Source organism: Acartia tonsa, chromosome 13 (genome assembly GCF_053477335.1).
Source record: "Acartia tonsa isolate MP-2025a chromosome 13, ASM5347733v1, whole genome shotgun sequence".
In the NCBI taxonomy this organism is placed as follows: Eukaryota; Metazoa; Arthropoda; class Copepoda; order Calanoida; family Acartiidae; genus Acartia; species Acartia tonsa.
In genome coordinates this window covers 19,698,362-19,716,709 of record NC_137272.1, presented here as the reverse complement: position 1 = coordinate 19,716,709, position 18,348 = coordinate 19,698,362, and the positions used below count along the sequence as shown (strand labels likewise).

The window sequence follows — 18,348 nt, the reverse complement described above, 5'->3', positions numbered from 1 at the left end:
CTTATTAAAGGAGTTACTGTTTCAATAGCTTCCTTGATTTTGCGGATAAGTTTTATTACTTCAATAAGCAAGTCCTTAATCTTTTTGGTATATAACTTGCCTATAAGTTTTGTTTGTGCTGAAGTGAATGTGCGTCCATCGTAGCTAATGTCTAATTGAGTCTTCAGGCCATCATAGATTGCTATTTCAGGCGCTGTATTGCCTACAGATATATCAACTTGAATGGATTGAATTGCTACAGCCGTGTAGCCTATATATTCTCCACTTTGATAGTGAGTGGGTATCAAGTCTGTCATTGTGTCTGCTGTTGTACTATAGTAGTACGTACTTAGTATTATTAATATTATCTTAGAATACATTGTTAAACAGTTAAGTTTATTTAATAGATGCTTATATCCACAATCAAAAGTTACTTTTCTGACTGATACACTTACACTAATAGTTAAGGTCTTCACTGCTTGGAGTTCTATGATAAACTAACTTATTTTTCCAAAATCTATTTATTATCCCACTTTCGCTACTGCTAGATCCTGAGTGGGCGTTTCCGGTTTCTAACTATAATTAAAGTTTTTGACATATTTTTTTTGTATGTAGATTGGTTATAAGCTTAATAACTAATCAAGTTCATCTCAATTCAAGGCATATATATATAGGTTGTCTAATAATATTTTTTATGCTTGTGTGATTTACGTAGTTTGTATTAGATATTTTAACTTTTAACTCAATTTTGTATATATTGGGTTACGCAGTGACATGCGTATATTTGTATAGTTTGTATTACACGTTTGACTCTGTTTAGATTATACAGATTCAAAACTTATACATATACAATTTTCCTTTTTTATATTTTTGTGTATAAATATTTTTGAAGGGATCGACTTATTTAGTCGACGTGTATTGTATATGGTTGGTCTCCCCCTGTCAAGAGAGAAGACGTAAATTTTACCACTGGATATATAACCTTGAGTGGGAAAATTCTACATAAATTATGATATCTCTGTTATCAGATTAGAATAACATACTATTATATTGTTCCCGAGTTTACAGGGTAAACGGAAATGCAAGTGATTGTTATTGGACTTGATTTATATCTCTCGAAATCTGATATTATAATTTATGTTTAATGTTTTATAGATATGAATTCTGTACGTGTGCAGAATTATAGGTTTTGTATTAATTAAATTTGCATTTTGTTATAATGGTAGTCATTCTGCCATTATTTGTGCATATAGGGATGACTGTGCATATATTTCTGGTCGCAGATTTTGCTTTGGCCAGAATTATAAGCGGAAAAGTCTCGTTTAGTTAATTATCTTTAGTCCATGACTTTATTGTAAGACTTTATAATTACTCTTTTGTATTCTCTATGAAAGTGTCAAAATATTAGCCAATTGGTTTGAAACTCTTTGATTTTGAAAGGGTATTTAACTTGTCTGTATTTATATCAGATCTCCTTTCAACCATGTTTATTTTGAAAACTTGCAATTTATTAATACTGTGAGAGGATATGTGTGATATTAGGATTGGTCTTACGTGGAAAGTATTTAGTTAATTCCATGAATTTTCTGTAAGTTTACCTTTATTTTATTATGTGATTTTTAGTTGTAATCTTATCTTTAATTAGCAATTAAAACAGGTGTTAGCATCTTTTAAAATAGATATAGGGGAGTTTTATTATTTAAATTTTTAAATATCCCTGTTTTATCAAAATTTGCGTACAGCATATAATATCGCGTAAGCAATAGTGTTCCCTTCTTATAGTATGAGCTATAATTAGTTCATATGGTTTATAGCTTAAATATTTTATGACATTATTATTAGTTGTGTTGTTGTTATAGCAGTTCAAATCTAATTTGGTTAGAACTGTAATATACCTGTTAATCATTTGTTGACAAGATGCATTGGTATTTGGGTTATATTATAGTTCTGAAGTTTAAAGTTTTAAAGAAGTCTGAGTACAATATGCGAGAAAGAAAACTTAATCTTGTTTTGATTGAAATTTTCTTTGAGGGTAGGCAATGGTTTTTGCTTAATTACTAGATTTTTAAATAAAATCATTGATGGGTGAAATTGTGGCATATCACAATGTATACTGTTGCTGTGTTCTTAAATAAGAGCATTAAAGATATAGTTTTGTTCGTACAGATCCTAATTGATAGTTTTTGTCTTTATCACAATTATATACAAATTAGATGCACCTTTGCCGCAGCATGGTTTTGGGTACATGTTTAGGCATTATTAAAGGCTGATGGGTTAAGTATCCGAGATGTGTTTCTTAGACTTAATGTTAACTGCAAGGTTACTTGGGAATTATAATTCATAGGGTTTTCGAGATAATCAAAATTTAAATTCAAGCGATTCAATACTGTTTTCCCTTGCTTGCAAATGCAACGATAAGCTTGGTATCTTATCACCAGGAGTGATATAGTATTGTATGCTCATATAAAGATTAGATCAGGTGATAGAAGTGGTCTGTGAGTTCTGATAATGCAGTTCAAATAAGACTATTATATAAAAGCTAGAGGTGGTACTAGCTTTATTTGACAGGGTTATTTTACATGTCAATGTGCTAGTTAATTCTACCAAAATTGGTCCAATTGCCAAACTTTCTTAGTGTCCTCTAAGTTTCACCGTTGTGCTAGGATTGAGACAAAAGTTCATCCAACCCGAAAGTATAAGTGAGATCGAATGTGCTATTGGTTCATTTATGCCTATTGTTGTGAATATGCGCATAAAAAGTCTTCTTTCAGTAAAATCTGTAAGTCCATACATCTTTTGAAAACTGCTATGCTTGTTTTCAATTTATACTGCGATAGACATGTAAACCTAGAACCAAGGAAAAGTTACAACTTTTCAAGGTAAGTGAAATTTTCTCAAACTAAATTTTCTATCTTTTATGTGCGTATTCTCCACAACTTTCTTCAGAATATTCAAAATGTATGCTCAGTAATTCTGACTTCGGTTTTAGATAGTTCAATCAATTTAATGACACTCCCTAAGTATACTGGGCTCCTGGGGTGGAGTGTACTATCTAGGTCATGTCCTAATATATATTTATGTTTTACAATTTTGTCTTGTCTGTCTTAGGTTGAGTTTTAGTGTAAGATTTGCTTCACAAGTAATGATAGTCTTTAGACAAAGTCCCAGTGGTATTTTGGCACTGTTGATTGTTCAGGACTTTTGTCTACATGTGAATGTATGAATATTTTAGAATTATGCCATAAAACATTAGCCATATTACTATTCAAGTTTCTCTCTTTTTTTTTTTGTTGAAATAGTAGTGTGTGAAATTTTTAATCTTGACCATACACCTTAACCTAATTTCTACAACATCATCTATGTGTTCAATGAATTTACTGTATTCAGGAGTAGATGAGACTGGAATTTTTATTAGCATTAAGATGATAATTCAGATTAAGATCACTCATGATATGTGAGTGTTCTGTTCGATAGTTGTATGAATTAATGTGTATCTATCAGCTTAATAAGTTAATCAATGTAATTATTGATTTTGTGTTTCAGATTGGTATAAGAGTATTATTGGGTTGGTTACTAGTAATTAGAGTGATCTAATTAATAGCTGGCGTGTTTCGTGCTATGGCAAGTTGATCCAATTCGTCATCAGATTCGTCTACTTCTGGTAGCATAGGTAGTCCATATATGAATGATCCTGAGAAGTCAAAATCAACGACTACCTCTCTGACAATAGATTGGTCGCTGGACTCTATGTAACCAGTGATAACTGTGTTGGTGATAGTGTGATTGGAGTTGTTGATTATTAAAGCTCTGCCACTGAGTTGTCCATCATCATTGATAATGAGTTGTGTTTGTCCAGGTAAGATCTTGATTCCTGCATTTTTGTTTGAAATATGATCGTCGCTGAGGATCACTTGTGTTCCAGGTGCTAGGTTGAAAAAGTGGTTGATATTCATTACTATCACTTGGGTTTCTTTAGCTTTGATCTTTTTAACTACTCCTGTACAGAGCTGGAGCTCAAGTTCAGAACAGAAGATACTGCTCAGCGGTCCTTCAGGGTGAAGAATAGAATACAAACACGGTGCTAACCGGTATTTGTCTGTGACAGGCGTCCATGTTAGCTGTAGGCTTCTAATACCATTCAGTCCAATTATCATAGGTGCGACATCCTCATGGTCTTCAGCTACAATTGAAAAGAGAATTGGGTAATGACGGCTTGAAAATGATGTGGGGCGAATCATGAGAGTTACTTCTCTGGGTTCGGGGATCTTGTGATCTGCGCATGTAACTGGTAGATCATGACTTTCTTCCAGCTGATTTTTATCATCGTTCATTACTATGCCAAACAACTTGCTATAGTACCTGGCTGATATGATGTTTTTATCTGTTGCTGAGTCAAGTAAAGCTGTCATGCGTACATCATAGTCATATTTACAATCTATTTCTTCTGGCATACAACCAGAGCAATGAAGGTACAATTTTCTTTCTTCCTCCTTTGCTGGTGTAATGTTATCTCTTACTTGATCTTTAGGCTCATTGGGAATTATTTCCGCTGTGGCAGCTGTGATTCCACTGAGGTTACAATCTCTAGATGATTCCTCAGCATTGGCTTTAGCCCAGTTTTCATATGTTTGCCTGAAGACACCGCTAGGTTTCACCTTACCACTATGGTATAACTCCATCATGGCTGGCCTTCCAGGACATAAGTGTCGAGAATGGTATAACTCTTTACCATATGTCTTATAACAGTTTGTACAGAAAGCTGATGTCAATACAGTTGGGTATAACCGCCCTGTATCATCACATAATAATCTACATCCATCAGATATGTTGTGAGAATATTGTCCACATGCTACACAGTAGCGTCCAGGTGATAACCTATAAGAAGCCTGATAATCCCGCTTGGTATTCCTTTGAAAATGCCTGTCCCTGTTATCCCTGTGATGAGGTTTGGGATTGGGTGATTTTGTAGCCATTTCTTTAACGGTGGATTTTCTTCTATGATAATTTGAGATGGCCTCTATTTTGGCAATTTGTCTGTCTCTGTAGTTAGCTCTTCTCTCTTTAGATTTCGAAGTGTTGGTGGTGTGGATTCTCTTGTGTTCTACACTCGTTGTACAGTTTGTGCAGAGATTCCTTCCAACTTCAAGTGAACCACTCGTGGTAGGTCTACCAAGTTGTATTGTGTTCAGTTTCTGCAAGAGTAGAAGTTCTTCTTCTGGTTCTGCTACTTTTGTCCGCCTGCGGGAAACAGTTTTCCACGAGTCTGATAAGTTAGCTTGAGTTGATAGTGAGGCCAGAGATATCGCATTCAATTCAGGGCTCATATTCCTCTTGCCAATTTGTTCTGATTCTTCTAGATTGGATATTTGTATTTCCTCATAAGCATCGGAGTCTCTAATGTCTGTATTAGCTGAAGGGGTATTTATACCAGGTGTTGTCGAGCGTCCCCGACAAGGAGTGGTTTCCTTACCAGCTTCATCATCCTGCTGGCCTTGCTTGCGGGCAGATGACATGTTAATAGTTGTAAAGTCTTAGAACTAATTGTAAGTTCTTTTAGATGCCAGTGGAATGTTGTACTATTTTTATGATAAAAATAGCGGAAGTTCGAGAGGAGTACAAATAATGGGTATAGTTTAAAACAATCAAGAATCTGTTTAAGTTAACAATTCTTTGCTTTAAATTGTGTTTAGCTATAGATGGGTATGATATATGCTTCACCTATAGTTGTTTCTACGTCGTATATACGTGTGTGTGAGCTTTTGATTGATATTCTAAAGATGTGCGCTAATGCACCCTTATCCTTAATTAAGCTCAACTGTAGAAACACTCCTACTTAACTTTTATATAGTTTTATTTATGGAGTCAATTTGAGCTAGTTAGCTATTCAAGTTGGTTATTAAGTTAAGTAATGTTTGCAGCGGAGTTAATTTGGGTATGCTTATATACTATCGCAAATTAACTTTTAGTTTGCTCAGGAGTCGACTTTCCTAGCAAATTATGGTTGTAGAGAAAAGAAAACAGCAATTTATAATCCTTGTTGAACTCTTACTTCACTCTAAGGATATGTGTTTATAGCCTACGATCTACTTATTCCTGTAAGGCTATTATGAATATAACTTACTAAGGTTCACTCCCAAAGGATCGTCTATATTCTAATAATATTGCAACAATTTTGCCTGAATGTCAAAGATCTCGCCACCTCTTACTTATAGTTGTATTAGGGGTTTCCTTCCAATCCTATAACGTAATTTGCGCAAAATTGGGGCTTCACTTATGACTTCAATTCTTATAACTGTAGTAAGATATACAATTTAGATATACCTATATTTATATATGTAAAGATTGTTTTCAAAATTATCTGACCGGATGTAATCTAATTATAATTAGTAGTAATACAGTATTCAAGTGCAAGTTTACTCTGAGGAAGTGTGAGATCCTACACTAGGTGGCCAACCTATAATGTGGAGGTTGTCAATCAAACTTCAATGGAGCTTATCAACTTTGAATTAAACAATACTTATACCTTATGAAAACTAATCTGTCTGATTTTAGTGCACCTTTTTTTTCTAACTTATCTAAAAGTAATCTGTTAGGTTATAAAAACTCTGGGCTATATGTAGACACACTTTTATGTTACTTGGTTATAGTCTATGTGCTAGTAAGCCTAAGTAAACATACGTTTCTCGATATGTAAAAAAAATGTATGATTCCGGATATTTAAAGACAGTAGGGTACTTTTCCGTAGTACTTCTGCTACTTCTTTTAGAGACGTCCTACTCTCCCAAGGTAGGCTGCTGCAACCTCCTGCTGCGTTTGGTTTATAGAACTTTGTCTCTTAAAGTGTGCTATTCAGTACATATAGGGCCTATATTGTTGACTATACTTTTATATCACTAATGGTCACTATCACTAGTAATTAACTTGTCTTCACTTTCACTGCTGAATCCTGGTGGTACATGAAATAGAAATGTTAGCATTAGCAAAGTAAGTAAAAATTTAGTTTTCATGTCCTACTTATTGTTGAGTGAACTGTTTATTATATTTATGTATGTGTTTGTAAGGAACATACAAACAAAAAAGATTTTCTAAGTTAAGATTGAATTAAAAACTTTCTAAGTCAAAATAAAATAGAATCACTCTAAGTCCAAAGTTGGAAAATTTTGACTAAGTCCAAAAAGTTTCTAATGAAATTATTCTAAGTACAAAATCAATAAATTTCGGCTTAGAAAAAAAAATTCTGAAAATATTTTAAGTGCAAAATTAATAAATTTTGACTAAGTCAAAAAAAAATTTTATTGAAATTATCCTAAGTACAAAGTTAGTGAATTTTGACTAAGTCCAAAAAATTTCTTTTCAATGAAATTATACTAAGTACAAAATTAGTGAATTTTGATTAAGTTCAAAACTTTTCAATGAAATTATGCTAAGTATAAAAAAATAGTGAATTTATCTTGAGACAAAAGAAATAGAATTACTCTAAGTCCAGACGTGGAATATTTTGTCCGAGATGAAATTTCCTAACAGTTCATTCACAAAGCTACTTTAGAGATTGCCTATAAGTCAAAAGAAATAGAATCACTCTAAGTCCACTATTGGAGTATTTTGACTAAATGCAAATCTCGCTAAGTTAAGGATTTTAAAATCATAAAGTATTAGAGCGTTAGAATTATCCTTCACCAAAAGAAATAGAATCTCTCTAAGTCCATAATTGGAATATTTTGGCTAAGACAGAAATACTCTAAGACAAAATTTTCTTTTAAGTGTGGAAAATGAAATTTGCTAATCTAGTTGGAAAAATCGTAATTATTACAAGTCCGAATTTTGGTAAATTTCCAACCAAGTTCACAATTTCATAAAATTACTATAAGTCCAGAAATTCGAGATTCTCTCTGTAACAAAAGAGATAGAAACGGTGCTAAGTCCAAAAGTGGAATATTTTGCTCAGAGTCTCAGGAAGTCTCTGGAGTTATTTCTCTGATTGCATACAGCAATTTGTCTACACTTATATCATTCCAACCGATCGATGTTGAGAATATCTTTGAGACTTTGAAATACTTTGTTTAACTCAAAATTTTAGAGGCGATAGTTATTTTGATACATCCGCATATAAATCAGAATTGCATTAAGAATATAAGTCCTAGGCATGTATAAGTAAGTGCAAATCTCAGAAAATCGGTTCTAACGGCACCAAAGTATTAGTACAGTTTAACTTGAGTATAAATGCTACAAGTTTGTAATAATCTTTTGGCCCTTTACTACGACTCAAGAGTACTAACTGCTTTCGGCATATTGTTTCAGAAACATGGCTCCAAAGACAATATGTATCCCAACTAACAGCGTTTCCCGTGTTCTATAGGATTTGCTCCTAAGTTTTCATTTAATAAGGCAGTTCAAAATGGTCCTTTACAAATAGTATTTTGATAGCTTATAAATGAAAAGTTACTCCATGCTTGATTCTTAATAAGTTCTGGTTTAAGTATCAAAGATTCAAGTATTTCAACACTTAGAGAACTTCCGAATAAGTAAAAATCATACTAAGTCCGAAGATTTATATATATACTCCGCCACCTAGCACAACTCCTAAATTTCAAAATTCTGACTAAGTCCAGAAATCAAAATTTTGCACATAGCTCAATCATAGATTATTCCAAATCAAGTGTTTTACTAAAGAGAGGCGGACATGGAGGTGCCGGTGTGCTGGTATTCTCTAGGGCCTCTAGAGTGTCAACCAGTGCGAGTGTCCTTATAGGGCGGCGACCAATGGCCACAAATATGCTAGCATTCTCTAGGGCCTCTAGAGTGTCAGCTAGTGCAACTGCTCGTACACGAGGCTCTCAATTGCATTTGTGTCGTGCCTTTCAGTCCCTATCTCTTCAAACGCCTCATAGTCCTAACCTTGCTCTCAAATAGTATCACAGGTTTTGGTAAATCCGATTTTGCCATAACTACAATTATTCGATTTTGGTAAAAATACCTGCCTTAGGCGGTTCGGGTACGGTAAGGAAAAAAAAGAAAAAAAAATTATGAAGTAAAATTTTCCAAGATACAACCGGTAAGTTGCACCATTGTGTGTGCGAATGGGGCGTTTGTCCATAGTTAGGTATGGAGACCGCTCTTCTATGAGTACTACTAAAACCTAATTTTAATGCAATACACATAGACATTCTCATCGTCGGTTCGTTTGTTTAGAATGCTTAACCCTCTATTCCCACAAGTATAATACGAATTTGGTTGAGCTGGTGGAAGCTCAACAAAAGACCCACGCGAAGTATTATGTTGCTTTAACCTAAGAATAAATGGTTGGTTTTGATATTCGATCAGAATTGTATAAGTATATTAAGTATTAAGGAAGGAAAATGTTTTTATAAAGTGTATTTATATCACAAGTGCATAAGTTAAGTATGAAAATATTTACAGGATAAGTGTTAAAATTATAAGTAGAGTAGGACAGAAATATGCCCTAAGTCCCAAGCAGTGAATTGTGCTAAGTGTTAGAGTTCTAACATAAGGCCTGAGCTCAATTCATGCTAAGTACTAAGGGGCCTAAATTTAAACTACAATGCATGCCAAACAACTAAGTCATTACCTTTTAAAGCCAGAAAGAGAAGTTGATGGTAGGAGAGTTAGTAAATAACTCAATAAATTCAAGAGGTACATGCTATAACATTAGCTCTGGACCAGGATTTTAGTGTTTGTCTGTGCAATTAAATATCTGTGTGTTAATATGTGACGTAAATCAGGCATGGTTGTAGGCATACATATTTGAACTAGTTGTTTGTATGATTACATTAACTATAAACATAATATCTTTAATAAACATATACTATTAGCAAATCACATACAGATTACCATGAATAGGCTAGCGTTACCCATATATGGTGTCATATAGGTAAGGATAGGCCTATGAATGCATAAATTGATACAAATAATGCCTTGGGCCTAGCTAAAGTAATTGTGTCTTGCCCCTGAGTGCTACTAGTTAATTGCAGGGCACGTGTCAATCAAAGGTTCATAATATGATCTATAAAGTGTTGACTTTATATCAAGCATAGATAGATAGTTGTGGATGCGAAGCATTTCTGTAAAAGTCTCGTATGTACGTTCAAAGAATTTGAAAATTGAGGATCGCATCTCCAAATTAAACCTAGGTTGTGCGCTGTATGCAGAAAAATTTCAATTCGTAAAAATTGAACCCAGGTTGTTTGCCGTATACACAAAAATTTCAATTCGTAAAAATTAAACCCAGGTGCAGTGGGGTTCCCCCACCCCAATTACTGGTTTTTGCTTACAAAAATAAAAAAAATAAAAAAATTAAAATTTTGGAAGTTTGGATTTTTTTCATTTTTGGGGAAGGGGGGTGTCCCACCCCCCAAGAAAATAGCTTAAAACCACCAGTGGACCAGTAGGTATATTCCCAGAAGGGTAGAGCCCAATTTCTTCAGCAGTTACTGAGATTTTACAAAAAATGTAAATATTTTTTTTTTAGGGGTGTTTTTTTTTGGTTTTGGGGGGGGTTGGGGGTGTCCCACCCCCCAAGAAAATAGCTTAAAACCAACACAGAACCAATAGGTACATACCCTGAAGAGTAGAATCCAATTGGTTCAGTGGTTACCGAGATCTTAAGGGACGGATAGACAGACAGATAGACGGACTGACGGACAGACATTAAGCTACTTTGTATTATATAGATACCGTTTTTGCGTTTAGTGAAATGAAAAATTATAAAATTAATTCCATATTTTATGGCACCGAATAGCCGAAGGTTCAGGCAAATATAACTGAAATAAATTTTAGGTTTTTATTCATAGAGAATTGACTATAATTCCATACGATACATGATTTTTCAGTATGGCTTACAACTAGTACTAATCCTGAGGATATTAACATGTTTCGAAGCCATGCTGAAAAAACACTAGTACAAAAGCAAACTAATCCTGTTGAAAATTCTAATTATGATGTTCACAATGATAATCACAGTGGGGCGAAAAGGTTATTTTGGGCAATTTAAAAACAAAACAAAATAATATAAAGTATTACCCTCGAAAAAGTATTTTTTAGCATCTGCAGCCCATATTTCTCAATAAAATATTAAAAGATGCATATTTACTTGTTCTCTTTAAATTTTCACATTTGAGGATATCTAATTATTTTTTTTACATCAATTAACAGCCGAGATTTTTAAAGCCAAAGTTTAGAAAAAGTACTTGAGAAACTGGATATTGCTAAATATTTCTTAGTTTTTTATTAGTATATTACTTTTTTTCAATCACGTGTAGGTTTAAAGTTACTTATTTTCTTATTAAGCCAGTCACTATCTTCCTAGGGGAGCAGCCACTAGCTGTTGATTAGATTTTAGACGAGATATAGACAAAGCAAGTACTTTGATCTTGATTTATTTGTACAGAGATTTCAGTAACAGAAGCTCTATATAATATATTTGTAGAGTACAGAGATGTATGGAGACTCCAGCTCCGAGATCCCAGTAACAGAAGCTCTATATAATATATTTGTAGAGTACATAGATGTATGGAGACTCCACCTCCGAGATCCTAGTAACAGAAGCTCTATATAATATATTTGTAGAGTACATAGATGTATGGAGACTCCACCTCCGAGATCCCAGTAACAGAAGCTCTATATAATATATTTGTAGAGTACAGAGATGTATGGAGACTCCACCTCCGAGATCCCAGTAACAGAAGCTCTATATAATATATTTGTAGAGTACAGAGATGTATGGAGACTCTTCCTCCGAGATCCCAGTAACAGAAGCTCTATATAACATATTTGTAGAGTACAGAGATGTATGGAGACTCCACCTCCGAGATCCCAGTAACAGAAGCTCTATATAATATATTTGTAGAGTAAAGAGATGTATGGAGACTCCACCTCCGAGATCCCAGTAACAGAAGCTCTATATAATATATTTGTAGAGTACAGAGATGTATGGAGATTCTACCTCTGAGATCCCAGTAACAGAAGCTCTATATAATATATTTGTAGAGTACAGAGATGTATGGAGACTCTTCCTCCGAGATCCCAGTAACAGAAGCTCTATATAACATATTTGTAGAGTACAGAGATGTATGGAGATTCCACCTCCGAGATCCCAGTAACAGAAGCTCTATATAACATATTTGTAGAGTACAGAGATGTATGGAGATTCCACCTCCGAGATCCCAGTAACAGAAGCTCTATATAATGAGGAGGAAGAACTTAATAAGGGACCTAGCCTGGGTTTTATACTGGGTAAGTAATCTACAAGTAATAATCAGGGATCAAAGGGATAAGACAATGGCCGATAAATTGATGTACATCCCCTTCTGGAGAATATAATTAGTGGTTGAAACATTGCGATACTCAACTTAATGAACCGACCAATTAAAATTCAATAAAAGTCAACAAAGTTGCTAAGCCTACGAAAAAGAAAATATATGATAAAATTTTAAATTTCGGGACTAGTGTAATAAACAGCCCAATGTCTCCTCCTTCGCGGGTTATGATAATGAGGTAAGATTACAGAGAACCAATAGGCCGAGATTGTACGCTAGTTTAAAAGTACAAGGGCAATTAACCTTTAAATATAAGGGCAATTAAACCTGTAAATACAGTTAACTAGCGGCTAGCATCTACGGTCTCTGAAAAATTGCTTAAAACCATCCAAAGATTAAAATCTGAAAAATAAATAGCCTTAAACCACCACAGGACCTATATGAACTTTATCTGGAGTAGAGAAAAAAATCCGTTATTTTAATCTAAAGCTTCCGACAAAAAACCTTACTATTTTATATAATAAAACCTTTTTTAACTTTTGAAAACCCATACAAAAATTTAATTCCTATTACTTTTCCATCCCTAAAAAATGCCAACTAACAGACCATCTAAGACCCTGTTTTCAAAATGGATTTATTATTACTTGGATATTACACCAGATTTTCATGCTCTATAATAAAGTGTACTCTGTAGCGGGCTAAAAAAACGAACTCCACCATCCCCCTTCTCTACCCCATCCCCTCCCCTCCTATTGGTGAACTGCCAGACCAATAAATGCTAGGGGATATTGCAACCTGAATTGATGATAATTTTTCTCCTGTCATAATATCCACGTATATTCATCATCCATTGTTTTAATTTAGGAATTGTGACACTGATAATCACAATATTTTACATCATTGGTATCTCATACAAGCTCTTCAAAATTCACAAAGTAAGTTATTTGTTTAACAACATTGTATTACCCTCTATTATGTATATCTTAAATAGAAAAAAGTCTGGCTTTTTAGATATTTTATAGTGTTTTTTTACACTTAAATACGATTTCAATTATGTTTTACAATATTATGTACTTTAAAATTTTAAGATTTGCATTTAGAATTAAACACGGAAAATAAAAATAAAAATATTTTTTTTACATATGACTGGCAATTACCATTAGGGCATCGGTCTAAGTATCTTATATGTTAAAAATTGTTCTTTCTTTTCATATGTCAGTTGTGTGACATTAATTGTGCAAGGAAGAGAATGCAATCATGTTCAGTTAAGACTTCCAAACACTATTAAGCAATCAAAGGGTTGGTTGTCTTTTATGACTGAAAGGAAGGTGACAATTGAATTGACAGAATCATTTTTCATCACGTTTGCTTGTATTCTTTTGAAACAATGGGAAAAAATAAGGGTTGGTATATCTATTTGTCATTTTTCGCAATGCATATGTGGTATCCGCCGAGGATAAATGGCAGACACCGGAGTTCAATTAGATTACGGCAGTGTGACAGACGTGGACACCTTACTATAGAGAAGCTACGCTTCTCTAGCATTCACTAGATAATAATCAACATCTATTTTCAGTTGTCACTTTATTGAAGGTTTAAAGGATACTAAAGCTATATACAACAAACAATAACTACATGGATAGGAATAAATAATCATAACATAAAAGCATTATAATACATATACAATAGTCAGTTTGGGCAATAATGATCCCCCATCCCTGGAAAGGGTGGGGGGAATTAAGAATACAGTTAACCATAATAAAACATGACAGATTCAATCATTAATTCTAGGCATAGGGAGGGGGTCGTCAGACCCCTTCCCCAGGACTCGGGGGAGGGCCATTGACCCTCCACCGAACCCCGGTCAGGGGTGCCATATGCATGGCTCACGGTTGCCGAATACCACAACTCTCCCCTCGGAAGGCTGGGAGAGGGTTCCCTACCAGACTTCCGACAGTGGTTGAGGCCTTCGGTCCGCTTCTTTAGGGCTAATATATATATACAAGCGATAATGATTCAATGGAATCCTAGTGGTGAGTGTTTCTCAGGGTTGGTGGGCTCCCAACGTGGGGTAGAATGCAGAGGCTGGCTTTGGTTGGACACGTTGTTCAACGCTGGCAGGTGTCAGGTTGGCAGGTGGCACAGTTGCTGCTGGGACAGTCAGCAGTGGGGCATGCTGGTTGTTGTTGGCCGCGGCTGGGGCACTGGCTGCCAAGTTGACCGTCTGGGCAGCGGCCTGCCCTCCCGTGGGGCCGCGGGGTCGGCCAGAGGGCGGTCCTGGCCTACCTGGGCGGTCATGCCCGCTATCGGTTGATTGCATGGACACCATTTCCTCGGCTGCTTCCCGGCCGATGGGTATGGCATCCCAGTCTACTGAAAAGTCCCGGGACTTGGCATGGGTGAGCCTGGCTCTAGCCAGGGCCTTCCTATACAAGGTTGGATGGTACAGGAACACTTGTGACACCGCATTCAAGGCCGCTCGGACGCCTCCCTGTGCTGCTGCCAGGGAAATGATGGTTAGGTCCCCCAGCAGTTTGAGGATCAACAACAGCAGACACAATATGGCTGCGCCATCTCCCCACTCGTGAATAGCTTGTCTGAACCCAGCCCAGACATCCAGGGCGGCCTCTCCTTCCTCCGCCAGTCGGTCGATGTTGTAGGACACTATCCCATGGTCGCCTGTGGCCGAACAGCTGCCTTGCTGAACGCATGACCCATAGGACAGGCCGGTCAGCATGGCGCTCTTATATGCTGGGAACGCCAGCAGCTGCTGCCAGTCGTTCAACTCGGCCTGCGAATACAAACCCCCTGAACTGAAGTCATCCAAGGGTTCTGTCAACAGTTGCCTAGGCGTATCCAGCGGGGGTGGCCTCTTCTTAGGAGCGGGGGTTAACTCTATCCAGCCTTCCTCCGCGTGCACAGTCAGGGGGTAGGTGGAGGAGCAGGGAATCTTGGTGGCGTGGCCGCTGTACACTCGTGTCACGGCGTCTACAAACCCTGTGGGCTCTACTGGCACTTTGTCCCAACACTCCTTGTGTTCACGGACAACATATTTATTGCGTTGGCAGGTAAGCTGGAGCAGGACATCTCCCCTCAGCACCGAGAACGTGCTCCCCTGGACGCGCACCGGGTGGGCCGGGTCTAGTTGCTGGAGCTTCCAGCAGTTGGCCGCCACTTCTTCTGCTGCTGTGCTTTTCATGCGGGTCTCCAGAGTAAATCCAATATAACCTGCATGTATCTGGGCCTGCAGGGGAACATCCACATCCCTGGCCGATACTCTGGGTAGCGCTGCCGCGGCTGGGTCAGCTGCCACGAACAATGCTGGGTGGTTGGTGGCATGGGCCTCAAAGTCGCAGTTCACTATTGAGGTGGGGTTGGTCATGTTGATGAAAAACTGGGCCTGATGGTCAACCAGGAACGCATCCATCACTAGGATGGGCTGGAGGCTGAGAATCAGCCTCAAGGGGCAATCTCTCCCCAGGTGATCCCACACGTAGGTGGCTTCCCCAGTGATGCAGGACAGCTCTGAATGGGGACACTCCAAGGTCAGGTGGTCAGATTGGGACTCCACCCGTCCATCCTCTACTATGTAGGTCTCTTCCTTAACCAGCAGCCGTCGCTCCTGGAGCACTAATTCATTGCGGTACAGCTGGCCCTCGAAGTGGACGTCCTCCCCCTCACAACCCACCCCCTCGAGGCTGTTGACGAGGGCGCCCACCATGTCGAGGGTGAAGAACAGGGGATGGTTCAGTTGGAACGTCAGTGGCTGGGTCTTGCCTGGCAGCGTGTAGACACGGTTCCTGGCCAGGTCTCGGCACGTTTCTGGATCTATCTTGGTTGGCCTCATGAGGGTGGGGACCGAGGTCACCTTGAGGTGGCCCCATACCCCACACCTGAATGTCCACTGGGACACAGTGAGCTGGCAACTGTATCCTGTTGTTTCCCTCACCTTGACTTGCTGCAGGACTTGTACTTCATGGCCCAGGGGCACCTCCTGGTGTAAGGGTTCCGTGTTACACATCTTCTCCTTATTGTAGGCTGTGACGTGGGTGGGGTTGGCGCAGTCCCATCCCACCAGGACGTAGCTGGTTGTAGGCCACACGGCTGCCAGCAGGAGGCCCCACAGGACCATCCACCAGTGAGAGAAGCTTCCAGGCAGCCATCTACCTCGCACACGCGGCTGGGGATCTTCGGCTCGGGTCACGGCTGCTTCTTGGGGCTGGACACGGCTGGGCTGCTCCTGGCTAGATACAAGTTTCCATTGAGCGTTATCTTTGTGTGGCCGGGGCACCCCGATACCCTCCCCAATGACAGACTGGCAGGCGACTGGCACTTGCCTGGGTGTCGGCTCCCCTAGCCCCAAGTGGTCCCTTCCCTGGTCCAAGGCATGCCCAGTGGCATGGGGCTGAAGTGCGTGTGGCACAGGCTCGCCCTTACTCACGTCCCTCCCCTGCCCTAGGAACTCAGGTGCATGTGGCACAGGCAAGTCCTTATTTTCCCAAATTTCAATCTCCCCAGCCTCTGGTGCAGGGGGCACAGGCAAGGCTGGGGTTTTACAATGGCTTGGATACAACACATTTATCAAATTTAACTTATCCTGGCTCGACTGGGGTTGCTGGGTAGTTGGATTCCTTCGGCTGGCAGGGGGCTCTGGATGGCACGTAGTTGGGCTCTCCCTGCAGGCTGGTGGCGCTGGCTGGCTGGGGGTGACGGGTGTCACCCCTTCCTCTGGGACTGCTGGCTCGTTCCAGGATCCAGGTCTCTCGGTGGCGGCGACGGTTGTCGCCCCAGGCACCAGGTTGGAGGCTGGCTCGTTCCAGGATCCAGGTATCTCGGTGGCGGCGACGGGTGTCGCCCCAGGCACCAGGTGGGAGGCGCTGGATAGCACCCCCCAGTCATCACAGGTGGCGGCGCCGGGTGGCGCCCCATACATCGATGTTGATGCGCTGGCTAGCGCCTCCTGCCTCTCTCGTTCAGCGGCCGCCAGGGCCTCCCCGTACATCGTCTCAGTGACGCTGGGTAGCGCCCCTCCACTCTTGCTGGGTAGGCTCGGCCGAGCAGGCTCCATCATGTTGAGACTAAAAGGCTGGGGCCTCAGGACTTCTGGCTCGGCGATGTTGTAGGGTTGCACCAGCTCCGGCCCCAGGTGGTTGAGACTGAAGCCCAGGCCAACCCGGTTGGGTTCAGCCGCGCCGCCCAGTACGTTGATCCTAGCTGGAACGGTCCCAAACTGCGGCATCCCGTCGGCTCGGTCCGCGGCTCTGGGGGCGGCTGCTTGCTGCGGTGGTGCTGGGGGCGCGCTCCCTTCCATGTGGGCCACTCTGCTGGGCTTCCCTGGAGGGGCACCCTTGTCGGCGGTGCGCCTGCGGCTGGCTACCTGGGCCCAGTCAGCTCTGCACTCGGCCGCCGTGTGACCGTCGTAGTGGCAACGCTCGCACTTGGCAGAACGGTCACGGCGTGGCTGGGTGCGTCTCTCCTCTAGGCTAACTTCCATCGGCGTCGGGCAGTCTCGAGCTCTGTGGCCTCTCCCCTGGCAGCGGAAGCAGCGACCTGGAACCTTGTCATCTGGAGCGACCCTCCCCATCTGGTGGAGACCCGGAGCCAAGGCGCCAATCTCCATTGGCTCCGACTCGTCATATTGGGGCAACTGGATGCAGGCAGATCCAGTCAGCCCGTCGGTCGAGTCCACTAAGCACACACCTTCCTTCAGTTGCTTGGTAATCATGGTGACGGTAAACATGGCCTTACGAGTGTACTCAGGTACACTCGTAATTTCATGTCCCATCATGATGCGTTTTACATTGGCGTTACGAATTCCACGATTTAATTCGTCCACCAACAACTCGAGATCCTCATGGCCGTAGGCGTCCCTATACAAGGCACACTTAGTTGATATGTACGCTTGTATAGGTTCTGTCGAGTGTTGCTTGTAATCCCTAAACGCTTGTTTAAGCGTTTGGGATTCAAAAGCAGGACGAAATAGCATTTCACACTCGGCCTTGACCTGTTCGTAGGTCAAGGCTTGGCCTGCCTCGCCAAACAGATGGGACGCCATTTCCGCCGCTTGCCCTACCAGTGACAGTAAAAGGGCGTTGCG

The 18,348-nt window shown here is 39.9% G+C and overlaps 1 protein-coding gene across 2 annotated transcripts in view; it reads left to right on the top strand.

Annotated features, from left to right (window-relative positions):
- Positions 1-18,348, top strand: part of LOC145335437 (uncharacterized) — a 74,563-nt gene that overhangs the window by 52,942 nt on the left and 3,273 nt on the right. For both annotated transcript variants that reach the window (XM_080181182.1, XM_080181183.1), the window contains exons 6-7: positions 12,123-12,228; positions 13,116-13,186. In XM_080181182.1, coding sequence (XP_080037308.1) covers positions 12,123-12,228; positions 13,116-13,186 — 177 coding nt within the window. The remainder of the gene's footprint in view (positions 1-12,122; positions 12,229-13,115; positions 13,187-18,348) is intronic.